Raw genomic sequence first — 18,093 nt, forward strand, 5'->3', positions numbered from 1 at the left:
TAATTTACCATGAAATGAGCAATCTTAGCTCTACACATGCCTTAACAAGAGGCACTGGGTGTGCTACTATTGCTGTTGACTCTGAAGGGAAGCGGAACTATTTGGGACACATGTAGTAAACCATCCATACAACAGAGATCTGCAGTTAGCACTTTTAGCCTTCTCTTTCAGCTAATGAAGCATTCCTTAACACCACCTTGTCCCCACAGTGCTGTCATCAAGACTTTACAACTCCTAATATTCAACAAAGGTGTTTTCAGGGACAGCACTCAATAACTTGGGAGTTTCTCCTCCTATTCAGCAGCACTCTAAGTGGCCTTCTGAATTAGCTCGGATGTCAAATCAAAAAACATCTGCAAACCAAGCTTCACAAAAGACCTTTCATTAAAAGATCCCATAAGCATTTAATTCTGTTGTACTTTTCATCAGACTTCTGTGTTCAGAACTCAGTGAGTAGACTCTCAGCTTGAGCTTCCCACTGTATTAAGTAACTCGGCACTGGTAGGAATGCCAACATTCATGCAATCCCCTCATTTTCCCTCTCTTACCAGCATGCATTTCACTTGCTCGCTGTTCTGACAACCAGCAGGAGCAATGAATCGAGATTCCCCTTCATTTTGATCAAAATCTCTCCCCACCCAGTTGGCAAAGTCACTGAGAACCAGTGCTAGAAATCCACTGACCAGCCCCCTGTCTTAAAGCAAAGTCTTAAGCATTGGTCATGAAAACTGGATGCATCTTTGCTCTTCTGGCTTGCAGCTCCTCTCACTATGCCCATACAGTTGAACTGACATAGGAAGTAGTGCACCCACAACATAAAGACTAATGAGTGAGGGGAAGAGCGGGGAAAGGAAATAGGAAGAGATACAGCTTAAACTGAAGTGTCTGCTATCATTTATAAGTCAGCGTTTCATTCAGGCTAGAGTTACTACTGCAAATAGTATGAAGGACTCACATAGCTGTATTTTTGATGATCCTTCCTTGGTCCATTTTCTGCCCAATACCATGCACAACAAACACAATGTGACTAGTTTGTGGTGGCTTGTCTTCTAAGGTAGCTTCTTCTACATAGCCTCTATGTAGCCTTGTCCCACTACTTGAAGCTGTAGAAAAAACATTATCCTAGATCAGTTACATTCTACAAAGTGCAATGGTCTTACACGTTGACAGATGCTTCAGGCCAATTGTCTCAGACCAATACATTAAAGTATCCTGAAAATACAATTATACATAAAGAATTAGCATGTACTTTTTAAGAATCTGCAGTTTTAAACTCCTGAGAGATTTGAGCAACTAGGTGCAATTAACTGTATCACTCGATGCATTAATAGGCTATTTCCACTGTAAAGACAACCAATTTCAGAGCTGTTTGGAAAAACAGCTTTTGGAAAACATTTGTATAATTGTCCATCCACTTTTACAACACAGTGCTCTGCTTCTACGTACCTCAGCCATTAAACTTCCTTATATTTTCACCTTACTTCTACAGCATGAACTGATCATTGAAATGTCTTGCCAGCCAGTTGATATGCGTTGTCACTCTTTCTCTGACCCCATTAAGAGAACTGGCTGAAAAGCTTTGCAATTTTTCACTCTGACGGGAAAAATCTACATTTTATTCCAAGCCCATCCATCCTCAGATTTCCTCACTCATTCGCCAGCTGAGTGGCCAAACCAAAAATCAATGATGCTGGCAGATATGGGCATCCTCTCGCTGTCCTGCTGATGGCTTGTGAAACCCACTGGCACAGCGTGGCTTCATCCCCCTCTAGTGACAGACCCATATAGAAGGCAACAGCCTCATGTGAACGCTGGCTGTGCAATGGGAGAGAAGGATGAATCCAACAAGCCCTGCAGATGGCCATACAGAGGAAGAAAGCATCATTCCTCACATGAAAATCCAAAACAAACAACTTGGTTTTCTTTTAAGGAGGAGGAAAACACAACAAAAACGCTAAGGGTGGTTTTTACACAGGACAGATTTATCAAGTGGGCTTCTATTTGATATTTCTTACCCCAAACTGCTTAGGACAGAGTTTGTTTATTATTTATTACACACTGCCCAAATCATGTTCTGGATACAGACTATTTCATTTCTTCTGTAATTTTGTGCAACAGCATTGAATTATATTAATTCTTGGCAAACATTAATTAAGTATCCACCCAAGAGCCCTGTAGGTTAAGAGGGCATTAATTACAGAACAGAGGCATGAGATTAAAGCCAAACCTATTACTTGATCTTGTCTCTTCAGAGACCAAAGAAGAAAACAAATGGAATTTGTGTATTTTCTTGTTTTTGTAGCTGTCCAGCACTGCACAGGAACATTACTGTAGAGAGGACAAGTTCCAGATTTCCACATTGGCAACAATCTGCCTTTCCTTTGAGGGGGAACATCCTCTCTTCCAACCTTCTCAGTCTCACTGGCTTTATAACTGGTAATTTTGAGCTTAAATGAGCTTGGATTTGTACTCAAAATACCTTCTGTCTAGGCGTAGCTGCTCACCCCTCCTTGCAGTTCATAGATCTGTCTAATGAACTGAAAAAGGCAAGAACTGGCAAGAGGGGAATCTATGATCATGTATTTAAGGAATGCATCACAGTATGCAAGTACACGACAGCAAAATTAAGGTTGCAAAGGGAACTGTGATTCTTATATTGTGTCTGTTAGTCACTGCCACTGTTGTATTATAGTAGTAAGCTTATGAAAACTGCTGCTTCTAAAATAATAAGAAATGTAATACAAATATGCCACAGACTATTCATGCATAATTATAATGGTGCACAACAACCCAAGGCACCTATTACACCCTTCTGCAAAACTCCAACAGCAAAAATGGGCCAGTCACATATTATAACTTCAAACTTGAAGTCTTCCCCTTCTAGTCTTAAAGTAACAATCTTAAAATACCGGTATTTAAAAAAAATTCTTTACAAACGCTGAGAAATATTACCTTTGGAAAACCCCAACTTTTGTGTAACAGTTCTTGCAATTTTAGATGTTGTTGCATCACTGTAAAGATACACTTCATCCACACTGTGCCAGTCCACATGGTTGCGACTCAACTTTAGACTATGAATAGCTGCAGCAAAAAGGAACAATATTTAATTTAGATGGATAAAAGGAAAACAAAAGCCCATTCAAACATAGAAAGAAGGGTAATTCACACACACTTTAAAATCTAGAGCTCTATTACGCCTACATTCACACTACTTCTTACCTTGAATAGTTTTTACATTTCGGATTAATCTTACCAGGACAAACAGCAATTTGAAGACCCACTCTGAGGACATTTCACATCATTCTCCTGTCACCCTCACCTTGGGCTTCCAAAATATATCCATAACTGAAAACAAAGAACAGGGGAGGCAGGGAGATGCATCCCAAAAATACTGCTGGCTGGTGTGACAACCAGGTAGCTGCCCCATGTACTCTTTGCTAGAAAAGCTCAGCTGCACTCCTATTTTCTCTGTCCTGTGACTGCTCAGTGGGATCCCTGGTTTTGAACAAGGCTACGGAGCTCTACAGCAACACAGAGGCTTTCAAGGCTCTGTTACTCGAAGGCTCCACTGCATCTGCTAGCCTTTCAGAAACGGCTAGGAGATGGAAATGCAGTTCAATGAGAAAGCCTCTGAATGAGTAATTTCTGGCACCAAACAGAATCTCGCTCTTTCAAAGGCCACTACGAGCTCTATAGAGCATTTGTGCAGTTCCTGTGTTTTCCAGATTTGGAACTGATTGAATTCTGGGACCAACCTCATGGCACTGCCCGATTGTCGGATTAAGCACAGCAGGCATGTTGTAATGCAAGGCAGAAACTCTCAGCTGAGCTTGGAGCTGGAGTAAGCAAAACCGTATCACAGCTCTATTGCTTGTAATGCAGATTTCACCTAGGTTTGGAAATCTGCTGCTTAGGACTCATCTAATGCAGGATATGCAATACTTGGAAAGCTGACACCTAACAGCAATAGCCCTCTGACAAGAAAGTGTTATTTAACTATGTCATTGGTCTTGCTAAAAAGCCCAAAGTCATGGAAAACACCCAGAGGAATTTTATTTTTTTCCGTAACAAGTGGGGCTCTAGCCTGTTCCCCACTTAAAGTCACTCGTATGTTTTGTACTCTAAAAACATTCTGAGAAAACTTGAGCCATCATGGTTTCGTATTTTGACTCTCTTGCAGCACAAACCAGCCACATTAAATTAAATGTTGTGACCTTTCTCCTATAATATGTGCTTTTTTTTTTTCCCCCGAGGCAGACAGAACTAAGCCTTATGACAAACTGAATCAAGTCTCTAAGAAACAAGGGGATTAGAAAAGGATGACCCCTTTTGCCACAGTAAGTAACTGATACACAAAAAGTAACTAGAACTACATGGCTGTTTGACACTGGCAGAGCAGAGAAGAGGAAGGGAAGCCAGCCTGACTTTGCAGGGCAGACACATCAGCCCAGGCTGATGACTGGCCAGAGCAAGAAATAATCTAGTGAGAACTCAATGAATGAGCAAACTGCTTCCTAAACACCCCTACAGGCAGAGAGATGAGTTCATGCCCAGAAATCTCAGTTTAGAACTGGATAAGAAAGGGAATTCCCAACAAAGCTTCCTCTTTCAGGCTTGGAGTCAATGCACCAGTCTGTGATGTCCTGAGAGGCAGGGAGTCCAGTGGCAAAGTGACTTCCTTGCAGATCTGTCTGCAAACTCCTCTATCCCCAAATCCACGATCGCTGCAGACTTCTTATGCATCACCCAGCAGGTCTTTAACAGGCTTGTTCCGTTCACGTTTTATGAAATCACTCAGTATGTTCCTGGGGAAGCTGACAGAGGAGGGCTGGAAGCAATGATGCATTTGAAGATTGCGTGTTCAAGGTCCAAACCGTGCCCAGCAAGAAGCAGAGAAGCCTGTGACTGAATTGCTTATTACCACCACTGGAAAGGGAGTGGTTTGGGATGGGTGATCCTTAAATGCTGCCTGCAATCAGGGGTGGTCCCCCCAACCTTTTTTTTTTTTTTTTTTTTTTACAGCACTTGGACTATGTATCCTTCCTTTCCGTCTAACACCAAAAATAACATTTTAAAAGGTGCTTTGTCTTGAAAAATTAGATTATTATGAAAATAATCATTCTTAAAAATAAAGAAAGAAAAAAGATGCAAACCATGCTTCGCAGGTATGGGATAACAAGGGCTGCCATCACTATTTTGAACCTGAACATGGGTAAGAGAGAATGTTTTTCCTGAAGACGAGATAACATTGATTTACATTTTGTTTTCAGACACAGAGGCTGACTGTGATGTAAACTTCTTGCACGTTGCAGAGGTAGCCAAAGTGACAACCATGGAGCTGTTCACACCAAGAAGCGACACGGAGTGTCAGAAAGTCACCAAGGCATGTCACAGTTTGCCTGAGGAAGCAGAGAGTATCAAGCTGCAGAATTCAGATCAGGCAGTGGGTACAGCACAGGGGAATGCTTTTCATGCTCATTCCTCTGCCTTCTGGCCCTCCAGCAGCACGCTCGCTATGTTTGTGGCTTCATCCCAGGGCACCAGGTTAGGATGTTGCTGAGCTCCACTGAGATCTGACTGTGGCTAAGGCATCTCTGAAAGGCAGGCACAAAAGACGAAGATCTCCTCGTAAAACCACAGGACAGGAACCTCCCTCTGGATCTGACTTCTTGCAGCTTTGTTTTCACATGAGCTACTTCACTGACACTAAGAAGATGCACAGCTTCCTTAGCAGGAGTTGTAGATGCATCTTCTCCAGTTGGCAAAACCCCTAAGCAATCTGCACACAGCTCAGTTTTATGGTTTGATATTAAAGACCAAGCCCGTAGAAATGAGACCAAGTTTTGTTTTCTTCTGTAGCCAGAAACAAACCTTTTTCTTTTTCAGGAATACCAACCAAGACAGACACCTAGAGTATGAATAAGAAGGCACAGCCCCACTGCAGATGTAAGACAGGCTGCTGCTAGACAGAGAGAAGCAAAGATGAAATGAGATGGATCAAGAAAGGCCTTCTACTGGCTAAAAAATTTTCTATTTTTCACTCTTTTCTATCACATAAATCTCCAGTTTCACCAAGACAGATGAACATAGATGGAAAAACCCCTCTACAAAGTCTAAATATGAAAATGGAGAAACAAAAAAAAAGAAAATACGAAGTATGTATTCCTACGGCCTTGAAGAATCTGGTCTCAATTAGACAGCAGAAACTCATCTGGAGCCAAAATGACTAGAGAATAACTGAGGAGCAGGAAGCTTGTATTGTTTTTTTTCATGCCAATAGCACAAAATGCATGGAGAAGCTGGGGATGTGCACACTGCACGTGCACTGCCAGTGCAAACAGCCGCCTGGCTCCAGTGCTCGAGGAGCACTTCCAGCAGAAAGCACTGGCAGACAGGCACTAGAAGATGGCATTTCACAGAGCCAAGAGTTTTAAATTAAGTATCTTTTAAGGTAAGCACCTGGTTTCCACTCGGTGCTTTCATCTACCTGCCAAGACCAAAGCACGGGGCGATTCTTTTCTACCAGTTTCTGTGCTCACGTCAAAATCAATAGAGGAAAGCATCTTTGAAGTGCTAAGAGCTCCACAAAGGCACTGTCACTCCAGTTAGGGATAAAGACCAGAGAAGGATACACACAGTTTGAAATCCCTTCCTGCCTTCCCTCCTCCTCCAAATTTATTTTTAAATAACTCTGTGTTGCAATCAGCCTCAGTTTCTGCACGAAAGCTGGCCAGATCATACACACAGCTGAAAGCATAATTTGGCCATTATTGTTCTTTTTTAAACAACTTTGAAGTTCTGGTATGTAAACCTGAGGTACAGTTGTGGACTTTAAATCATTATTTTTCATTTAATACACAAAAGCACATGAAAAAGGCTGTTGCTTTTAATCAAATTGGGCTGTTTCACATTGCTGTCCTTTTTCTATGGCACTTCACCACCTCTTAATGCATGAACACCACTAATTGCTATAAAAGCAACTCTAATTCAAGCCCATTCAACAATACAACTGAACATGATTTGGTGAAAAATACATAGAATAATTTAAAAACTACAAGGACAAAATGAAAGGTAGAAGTCTTTTCTTACTGTTTAAGACAGAAGTTACACTCTTCACCTTTAACAAATCTGAGTTACATGTGTGGGAAGAGGCAGGAAAAAGTTGACTATGCACCATTTGGAGTTCAGGCATTTGGACTCAGTTACCAAAAAATATCATTATAGGAAGTCAAATGGCAAGTATTAATGCATGTCAAAATATGTTCTCATCCTTCAAAATATTCCTAGGAACTAAAAGAATATATGGCATGACAAGAAGATTTCTAAACCTACCATGTGTATTTACATTTTAAATCAAAGGTGCAGTTTTCAGAAGTCTATTTCTACAGTCACTAAGAGTTTAATCTTAGTTCAAGTATTACCATGCTTTAACGGTGCCGGAGAAAGAGATCAGTGACAGGTACTTTTGAGCTTCCTGCAATCATTAATGGCTCTACTCCCACCTTCTGAAACAAATTTGCACATCAGCTGCTGCAAAGTTCACAGTTCAGTGACACAGCAGCCTTGATCATGCATCCTGTACAGCCTCCCTTTTTTATATCATGTGTCCAAAGTCTTATTTCATTTCAGTATACAAAAGCTGCTGTAAAAATAATTTACAACACAAAATTAAAGATGCATGCATTATCCAAAAAGTGGCAAACAAAATATTATCTAGTATAAAACTCTTCATTCAGTTCAATCCCCCATTCCTTCTCTGACATAATTTATCTTAACACCAGTCCTGTAGAGAAAGTTGCCTGTAGGTTATTGAAAAAGCCAAACCACGTAGTAAGAGCATAACAAAAGTTTATAGTTTTTATCAATCACAAGCAATTATAACAGAGATTACAGCATCATACTGCTAACATCTACTTTCTCTATGATTTACAACGCTGCTACTTTTCTTCTAGGATTGGTGATGCTTTTTCCTTCCCTTTTGAAGGAAATGGCATGAGCACAGCTCAAGACATTGAAGCATGTAATTCTAACACATTTCACTGGTATGAGCAAACTAGAATTTAAAGCTTCCTAAAGCAGGAGTACTACAAGGAAAAAAAAAATAAAAATCTACAATTACTGTACCTTGGGAACGCTTTCGCTTAAGACATGCAGCATCTGAATTCTCCTTATATCCTCTCCATTTGAACAAAGAAGGGAGGGAGAAGGGAGGGAGGTAGTAGTGAACTAAAAGTAAAAACACTGAGCTTCAAAGTAAAATTTTTAAAAGGGGTGTCATTTTTTCATTAATGTTAACATTTTTAGGAAAAAAAAAGTTGGTGCATTTATTGAAAATGTATATACATTTAAACTGGTTTTGTAGCAAAAGTGTCAGGTCACATTAGCCAAATTCAATTTCATCACTCTTCAGAAGTGGTTATAACATCACAACAAAGCTAAAGGCATTATTAGTAAAGGAAAGCTGTGACACAGCACAAGCAGTCTCCCTGAGTGCCTTTGCATTAATGTGTACAAAAGCATAAACACACTATTTGGTATAGGGTAGAACACAGAAACCCTTAAGTATACTCTAAGCATTTAAAACCAAAAAAAAAAACCAACTCCATTTTAATCACAGCTCTATTACTTTCCCCAAAGAGTGTAAGAGGATCATTAAAAGTTAGATTAGCCAAAATATCCTACTGTCCCTGTTTTGTAAGTCCTCTAGAAGCTACCTTCACCAGTGAAATGCAACAGCATGCACTTTGCCTCTGACAGCCCTCCCATCTGCAAACAGGAGCTTCCCCTTGATGGTAAGGCAAGTCCATGACTTTTATTAGATTTTTAATTGTCTTATCTCACTAAGAATACTGAAATATTGCATAGCAGACCAGAAGATTCTTTTTCATGGACTTACCTTCACATCGGTGCTGTGTGATTATGGTAGAAATATATAATGTAAGTGAAAGCTGCTGCTGAGCAAGTTAAATTATGTGGTCAGGAAGCTGCTTCTCTTGGCACGTACATACCAAGAGAAAAGTCCTCAGTTAAACTCTATTATATCAGGTACTTTTTACATCTTGGGGGCTTCCTAAGCAAAACTGACAGTGAGGTGCTACAGAAATCTATTTCTTCTGTGCTAATTCTCTGGGGTCCCTCATACTAAATAGTTTCAGAATGCTCTAGCTTCAAAAACTTAATGCAGTTAAGAGGGTGTGCTTAAATCCAGTGAGAAATCAAGAGTTTCCAGTTGGGCTTCTGAATCCATGAAGTCACTAAAGCTGCAACAATCGGTCAGCCTGCTGGAAAACAGGGAAATTGCAACTGAAATGACATCTTCCCTTACAAACACCGGGAGTAATTAGTACTCTGCAGCCCAGCAGCTTACGCCAGTGCCAGTGGGTGATATTCCACGCTTGCGTCAAGGGCTTCTCACGCTTCTTCCTACCCTCAGCTAACAGCTCTGTCAGCAGATGCCTTAATACAGATGCAGGCTAAGTGTATTACTGCTGTACATCTGTTTTCTACAGGAGAAGAACACTAGGCTCATAGTTCCTGCACTTGGGACCTGATGGAATAATTTAGTCTACAGAGTATTTTACTCGCTGTGTCAATACAGCTCACAAGAGGAATACACACAGGATATTCAAGTCAAGTGTAAGAAAGAGTTTTTTTTTAATAGTGACAGTGGTAAAACATTGGTACAGACTGCCCAGAGCTTCCTTGGATGGAGATGATCAAAACCCCACTGGAAGCACTCTGAGAAGCCTGCCCTCATCGGTCCCGCTGCTTTGAGCAAGGGGGTTGGACTAGATCTCCACAGATCCCTCTGATCTTGACGACTTTGGCTCTAGGAACAAGGCTTTCACTTGTAAAGGTTAACTTAGTCAGCTGCAACAACAACAAAAAATGCCTTTTTTTTTTTTTTTTTTTTTTTATGAACAGGGAAAAGCGTATTTGAAATCTAAGGCAGAACAGAGCATCTACTCCAAATGCAATTTTTCTATTTCTCGTGGCATCTAACCACACACCGAAAATCCATAACAAAACACAATAAACTTAGGCAGTTTCAATATCAATGCATTATAGAATTTGTTCTGATTCTGACTCAGGGGACTTTTTTTCCACATTTCTTATAACCTAACACAGAATCGATCACAGAGTAACTTTCATGGAAAGGACTTACTGGGGGTTGTCTGCTCCAATCCCCCCAAGTCAAGATCAACTTTTAAGTTTAATCCTGTCCAGCATGATCCCCTCTGTGCAGCAGACAAGACTGAAGCTTTACCACATACCAGGCAGCTGTGGGTCCCATGGACTAAGCTTCCAGCTGAAAGTCAGCCTGTTCTGTGTCACAGAAGCTGCTCCTCCATCCTTGATCACCTCCCTGCACTTGGGCAGTGAGCTACCTGCTGACAGCTCCTCTGTGCCATGGGAGCTCATAGCAAGGGGTATGAGGGCTCTGCCCACACAGCAAGGCAGGAAAATCAACAGTAAAGTTGCAGAACATCACTGCCTTTATGTGGCTGGGTGTTGTTAGCAGAACATCTCGACTAAGGAGCTTTGAGAACCTGCCATGATCTAAGTGCATGGTTCTGTTTTCTCTTTCAATGGCCTTGACACCATAAAGTCACTACAGAGTGATGCTCCTTGAAGAAGTCCTGAGCACGCACAAAAAGCAGCTTCTAAATCTTATTTTATTCTGTGCATTTTAGGCTTACTGACTGCTAATAAGGTATTACGTTACCCTTTTTGGATTCCTTTCTAGATGTTTTCATCTCAATTACTGCTTTGCAGAACAAGTGTTATAAAAAAAGGTCTCTCAGAAATATTTATAGAATTATTTGACAACAGTAATATGTTTGAGTATTACAAATGGGTTTATCCAGTACAAGAAAGGTCTGTATTACTGCAGAAAGACAGAAATATCTATCCATTCTCAGTGTGATCAAATAAAAACCTCAGATATATTCATATTTTAAGTGTTAATATTCATATTTAAAATTTTGAATTTAGATCAAAACATCACCTTACATCTTGTGCTGGTATTAATTTATATCTTTTTGATATTTTTAAACATTTTTAGAAGTAAAATTAATTGACTTAAGTTGGAAGTTTGAAGAATGAGTCTTCCTCAAGAAAGCTACATAAAGCCAATACATAAGAGAGCCTAGTGTTACCTGGATGAAAAAAAAACAAAAACAAAAACAAAACAAGTACTAGATAAATGACTTTGAGGGCTCAACATTGTCTACTAGGAGGACAACAAATCAGACCTGGAAGCCCACATACACTGCTTCAGCAATGCAGCATCTCATTTAGGGGTGTAATGTGTCAGACTCAATCACTTTTAGCAAAGTGTTGAGCAAACATTAAGTTCTACTCCCCACTACAACTACTAAATGACAGCTACTCAAAAAAAAAAAAAAAAATTTTAAATTCCTTAAAGTAATGAGAAGCCAGAGGATACTTTCCTGAATCTGCTGATACTATACTTGTGATCTGCATCAATTCCACCACAGGCTGCAGACAACAGAGTCGACACAGAAATGCAGCCAAACCTCTGGTGCTCATCCTCAGTGTGGTTTCCTCCTGTAGCTGTAGTGGTTACCTTGTCTTACAAGACAGGAGAGCAATGCCCCTTCCTGTATCTATCAACTATTAAACTAACCCTTAACACTGAAAAACACATCTGGAATTCAGCCAGGATCGAATCAGGCTCCAGGGTGATGAGATGTGAAAGAGAGGGCAGTCAAGCTAGGGAGGAGGGAGGTGATGCCCTTGCAGCATTTCCTTCCACTGGTATTCTGGTCACAGTCCTCTGGCCTGGTTTGAGGCATCTCAGGGGGCAGAACATCCTGCATAGTCGATGAGGAGAGAGAGGCTCGTGCCCTCACCATCCCTTCTTACCATGTACACATCTGCCTGGTCTGTGGTGGCCTGGGGAATCAGCTGTAGCATCCCCACACCTCACATGCACGCTGCACTTCAGAGATCTCCGGTAACTGGCCTCTTAAGGCATTACAGGTGCTAACACATTCAGGGCTAAGCATCCCTCCAGAAATCTCAGGAATTTGTCTCATTTCTACAAGCAGCAGGAAGAGTTCTGGTAGCTGGGAACCTCACCTACGAACTCCTACAGAGCATAACCTTTTGGGAGCCAAATCCAGGTCAACTGGATATGGCAAAACTAAAGGTGACATTAATCTGCTCGGACTATGCCAAGGAACAGGCACAGGTAACATGCATAGTGCTCATTGCCCCTTTTTGCAAAGCTGAACTCATCTGTATGGCTGATTCCACGCAAGCAAGGGGAGCAGCACCACTCAGCCTGTGCTTAAATGGGGTCATTTCAATGCCAGCAATGTGCTAGCACGCTACTGAAAAGCTGAGGGTGCCCAACACCTGCTAAACTTGCTCATAGTCCTGTTTTCTCCAGGAAAAGATTTCAGAGAACAAAATAAAAGCACATGAACTGTACACTGAATCTTAGATGCTAGCTTACAGGACTTCATATGCTGCTCCAATGTAGTAGGCTGAAAAGGATTATTAAAGTTATCCAAAGCAGAAGCAGCAGAATGGGAACCTGCTCCTAGCTTCTCAGCCTGCTGCCATCACTTACGGCAAAAACTGGGGGAAAAATCAGGAACCACCAAGTTTGTCAGCTGAGTATCAACAAGTTTCTCATTGCCAAGCTAGCTTTTCATTATTTATGATGCAAAGTGGCATGTTCAAATAATAAATTAATTATATGTAAGTAATAGGAGGCTTTGTTACAGCAGATTGCCTTCACTTTTGCTGAGGAGTCACGTAAGATTGCTGTTTTTTCACCATTTACAATGTTTTATCACAGCATCGTGAACAGCCATTTTGCCTCTCAGTGATATTTTACAAATCTATTCTAACTTCCATTTGTCATACCAGCTAATAACAGCTACCTGGAAAATTTGGTGGGACCAAATGTATTTAATACAGGATGCAATTACAAGGATTTGTAGCAACAAGGCATTTAAGGAATTTAAGCTGAATTCAGCACTTCAGCTAGTTAGGTTTACTTCACCGAAGACCACGCAAGTCACAAAGCTTCTCCCAGTGCTGTGTGCAGATGGCAATCATAGATGCCAGCTGACCAGAGATGTTTTAGAGGCACATCATCGTGACAAAATCACTTCCCACACTTTCTGTTTAATAATTTTTCTGCAACTCCCCTATTACTACAAAAAATATTGAAAGGTTTTGGTGACTTCACACGTATTCTGTTTTCAGGTGACTGCATACAGAGCTATTATTTTTTACTTTAGTTTTCGAAAAGGCTCTGCTGGCTGGAATGTCTCTCTGGTCTTTTATATTTTTTGTAAATAACAGGGACTGTATCTTTCTCACCACTTTCCTCAATCTTTTCTGCCCCAAATCTGAAAATTTCTGTTCTATAAGCCAGACTTTTGCTGAAAAAAGCCCACCTGAGCTCCAATCCTTACACAATGAGGTGCACTCAAGTGCAAACAGACATTATTCCTTCCTTCCATGCAAAGTTAAGCTACCAAAGGCTGGAAGCACTCAGCAGCCATAAAGATGTGCTTTCCAAGCAAAAGCATACTGCCCTACCAGAACAACACTGCACTCATGGGGAGGGTACAGCTGTAATAGCAAAGCTGAGCTTTGTTTCAGTCCACTGAAACAATAAATATTAGCACATTTAAAAACAGGTAACAGTGCCCTTCAAAAGAGGGTTATTGCTGGCACAGTTCTGTGGCTCAGGGGTCACACAATTTTATGTACCTACCTGACAGAGCTGTTAAAGCAGAAGGCTACTGCAGACTTGGCCAGAGGGAAAGAATTTTTAAAGTGGTACAAATAGAAAAAAATTAATTCAGAGTTTTTTCTAGCTTTGAGGGGAGTTAGGAACTTAACTGCTTCCTGCATTACTAAGAAAGCTCTGTAAGTCAAAAATTGCTCTTCTGATTTTCCCTACAGTTATTACAGAAGAACCCTGAATACTATCTTGCTTCTAAATTATTAACAAGGTTTTCCTTGCGTGGTCACACAGTTCCCACAGAACTCCTCCATGCTCGTGGCCAAAACACAGCCACTCCTCCATTCTCAAACTGTTTTGTACAAAAAAAGTTGTGTTTTAAAGAAGTTTAAACATAAAGGTGCTTTGTAAAGAATAACACAACCAAAATGCTACTAAAATGTACTGGAAGAGCTCTGTACTTGCAGCTCTTTTTTTTTTGTGGAAGTGGAACAAGTGACAACCAAAACACAAAAGCAAGGTGTGAAAGCCAAAAATACTGAGTTTTGCTGTGCTACGCTTACCCAGAGCAACCAGTTCAACTGCATGCAATAGACAGACAGTAATTTCAGAAGACTATTCTTAAAAACGTTAAATACATTTGACTGAGATTCCCAAGAACACTAACTGGGCATCCTCAGCCTGGTCATTAAGTATAAGGATTTACATAACAGTACGAATGCCTAAGATTTTCTATAGCTGAAAACTACTCTAATAAAGTCACAGATTGAACTAGAATGGAAAATGATCCGTAAATGTCATCTGTAAAATTGATGTTCCCTTTAGGGCAGAGTTAGGAACATGGGCTAGAGAGCTGAGAGCCAGTCTGCATTCAGACACTGACACTCTTCTTGGCCCACAAAGAGATTTCAGTTTGAAGTAAGATTTCAAACAAAGCAAAGTGGGAGCAAAAAGTTGATCCATGAATATAATTTTAGTGTTCATCAAATGTGCTAGCAGGAAATCCTACAACATTAAGATGCACTGGAGAAGGGGAGAGCAAACTGAAGCCTACAATATTGCTCATTATATAGGACGGAAAAACCATCACAGATCATGCTCTTATAAAAGAAAAAGACCCCAGCTGTCCAGAAAACATACTATAAAAGTGATCTTACCTTCCTTTCCATCAACAGGTTTTGATACTTCCATATCAAAGCTCTCCTGCAGCTGCTGGCCTCTGAAGCGGTTGAGATGCTCCTGCTCTATTAAGTTACTTTCCTCCTCTTCCAGAGGTTGCCACGTACCATCTATAAACCATTGTCCACGCATTACAGGAATCTTTTCAGTTTCTAAAAAATCAAACGAGAGATTCTTTAATGCTGCAGATCACAGACTGACAGCAGATAAAAGGGAAAGGGAACTCGGTGGTGTTTTGATGAAAGAGTTACACTCCCTCTGCTGGGACCCCTAACAAGGTATCTGCAACTGCCTTGAGAAACACCACGTCTTCCCACGGGGCTGTATGTTTGAGGATGTGAAGGATGGACAGAAAGATGTACATTCTGCAAAATTTATTCAGGGTTGATTTCGAAAAAGAGCCCAACTTTAATGGGATTATGCTCCTCTCTACCCAGCTGCCCTGTATATAAAACATTTCTCTATGCAATTTGACCAATATGAACCAGGGGTTTCAAAGTCATAAGGATGATGCAGAACGAGGAGACAAAACCACACAGCTTACCCTGACTGCACAGAGCTTTGTTTCCTTTGGGAATAGCACTTAAAATAACTCCGTTTGCATATCACTTAACATAAAGGATGTATTTCAAGTTATTTCTTGATGAAAATCAGTCTTGCAGTGAGGGTCGTTTTCAGTCCCTGTCACTCTAGTTTCATTTTCAGCACTCTGAACGAGGAGGCTGGGTGCAGAGCATTTGCTGCCCACGTGACAAGACAAAAATCTCTGGTATCTATTCACCAAACCATGACTGATGCCCCGACTAAATACTGGGGCTGCAGGGAGCAGGAATTCTCCTATTACACAGCTCCCTGAAGGAAGCTGAGACACCACTATCCATTTTAACTAGCTCGGCTCAGAATTTCTCCTCCTATACCTGGAAGACTGAGATCAGCAGTGCTGGGTGTTTGAGCTGTGTCTGTGCACCTCCAGCCTCGTGGGACTGGCACAGAAACCCAGGGGGCTGAACGAGACCCCCGGGTGATCCCACTGCTGATTTCCAGCGCACGCTCACGCGTGCTGCTGCATCCTGCAGATATAAAGGGAAACTCAGCCAAATGCAAACATTTGGTGTGTGTACAGACTAATGCACAAGCTCAGCTCTCCAAAGAAGTCCTCAACCACAAAAGGAGAGGCTTGGAAAAGGGAATGGGAAAAAAAAAAGCGCTAGGTTTTACTGCCCAAAAAAACATTCCTACTTGGAAGGTGGGAGAACAACCGGTAACAGCTGAAAGAGAAACAATAGATGCAAAAAAAAAAGTAAAGGAACATTAATGGGGTAAAATGCAAACAAAAATAATAAAAAAAAAAAACAACCAAGCAATGAAAAAAGTCAATAGAAAGCACAAAGACTTCATGGTTCCTGAGCAAAGGACAGAAAGCAGAGATGCCTGACCTGGCACCAGGCTGGCAGGAGCACAGCGGGGCTCAGCAGAGCTGCCAGCAGATCTCTCATTGCCTGAGCACCACGTTGGGATGGGCCATGCCCCACTAAGCTGGATGTAGGGTTGCTGGATGCAGGTTCAGGAGCCTCTGCACTGCCCTCTGATACAGATATGCCCCTAACTTGCCTTGTGCCCATGGATGCTGATACACAGCACAAGTATTTTAAGTACTTTTCATGCCAGCTGCTCACAGGTGAGAATGTGTAAGTAGCAGAGATTTGCCAGCACCTCCCTTATTTACTTGGAACCTCTGAATTGTTCTGAACTCTCCATCCCTCGGACCACTGCATCGACAACCTACGAAAGCAACAGGAAAATCTCCCTGCAATAATCTCCCCACAGGGCAGGAACACTCCAAATGTTCCAAAGCCGCTTTCAAAACCTTTCCCGTAAAAGATTTACAGGCAAGCAGCATTTCTCCAAATGCTGGTCAAATGTTCTGACCTCCCTGCACCACCAGCTCTGCACGAACACAGGCCACAGCCTGGTTGGCCTGACCAAAATGCAACCAGAAGCAGCACAGGTTCTGCCATTCAACTTCTGTTCTCCCAGCTAAAATAGCTCTCCCCAGTAGGGCTGAGTTGTTATGCCCCGAATTTCTGATGTTTCAGATACTGATGATCCAACCAGGCGGATAAAAAGGCTGGGGTGCTAATGAAAATGAATGCAAACCATCAGCAAAACAAGAGGTGGCTTTAAACTGCAGAAATCAACAGTCACTACAAATTTTCCGTGAAAATTTAAACTGGTTTTGGAACCTACCTCAGTAAAGTGTGAAACATCAGTATTTGAAACGAGCTTCGTCAACATGAAAGCTTTAGCCACAGCAACGTTACACTGAGCTGCACCCAGAACAAAAAGTGAGTCTGAACAGGAGCTGCTCATCGTGTGCTTGTCTTAACCTTTGCTGCGTCCCCCTACATTTTACACCCGTCAGATATCCGCATTTTTCAGCGGAGCTAACACACACACATATCCAGTTTGGCTGCTCGTACAACAAAGCACTGTCTGTAGCAAAAAAACGAAGCACACATAGGATGCGAGTTCATATAAAGGATCCCATTGTTGCTGAACCAATGACACAGGCATGTCAGATGTCGATCCTTACTGGGAAAATCTGCAAGCAATTCCTTAATTCTTGACTAAGCATTTTACGAGGCTCCACTCACTGAATCCACAGAAAGATTTTTTTAAAAGGCACATGAATACTATTTTATACTCGGCACCGAATGAATACAAGACTCCTCTTTTTCCTTTTTGAAGGGTTTCAAGGTTTTCACATGGGAATTTCCACCTCCAGATTTCTAAAATTCTAAGCATTAGCAATTAAAATAAACATTTTCAGGCTATTTCTGCCCAAGAACTTTCCCACAATGGTTCTTTAAAAAAAATAATAGTAGATGGCAGCATTCAACAGCAACTCTCAAATAATAGATGGGCAAGAGCCTCCTCCAGAAAGGCTCAGCCAGGATGAAAAAAAAAAGGCATGATTGAAATAAGAAAGAATTTATTGTAAAATCTTTACAGTATAATTCAGTTTAGGAATAAACTAATGTATCTGGCTCTAGGGCTGGAAAGGGCATTTATCTGGAAAACACTTCATCTATAAATCACCCTCAGATCCAAAGACAGATTATTAGGGAGCTTTGTTTTCAGACCAGGGCTTTAAAAACTGAGCAAGGTTATTCCACAGTCCA

The 18,093-nt window shown here is 41.2% G+C and overlaps 1 protein-coding gene across 6 annotated transcripts in view; it reads right to left on the minus strand.

Moving 5' to 3' along the window:
• Positions 1-18,093, minus strand: part of DDHD1 (DDHD domain containing 1) — a 65,804-nt gene that overhangs the window by 35,967 nt on the left and 11,744 nt on the right. For 4 of the 6 annotated variants that reach the window (XM_082761779.1, XM_082761778.1, XM_082761775.1 and 1 more), the window contains 4 exons: positions 14,890-15,063; positions 8,125-8,226; positions 2,953-3,081; positions 956-1,103 (listed from right to left, as the gene is read on the minus strand). In XM_082761779.1, coding sequence (XP_082617905.1) covers positions 956-1,103; positions 2,953-3,081; positions 8,125-8,226; positions 14,890-15,063 — 553 coding nt within the window. The remainder of the gene's footprint in view (positions 1-955; positions 1,104-2,952; positions 3,082-8,124; positions 8,227-14,889; positions 15,064-18,093) is intronic. The other 2 variants (XM_082761776.1, XM_082761780.1) reach the window with 1 other exon arrangement.

The sequence above is a fragment of the Aythya marila genome (assembly GCF_965140915.1).
Source record: "Aythya marila genome assembly, chromosome: 5".
Taxonomy (NCBI): domain Eukaryota; kingdom Metazoa; phylum Chordata; class Aves; order Anseriformes; family Anatidae; genus Aythya; species Aythya marila.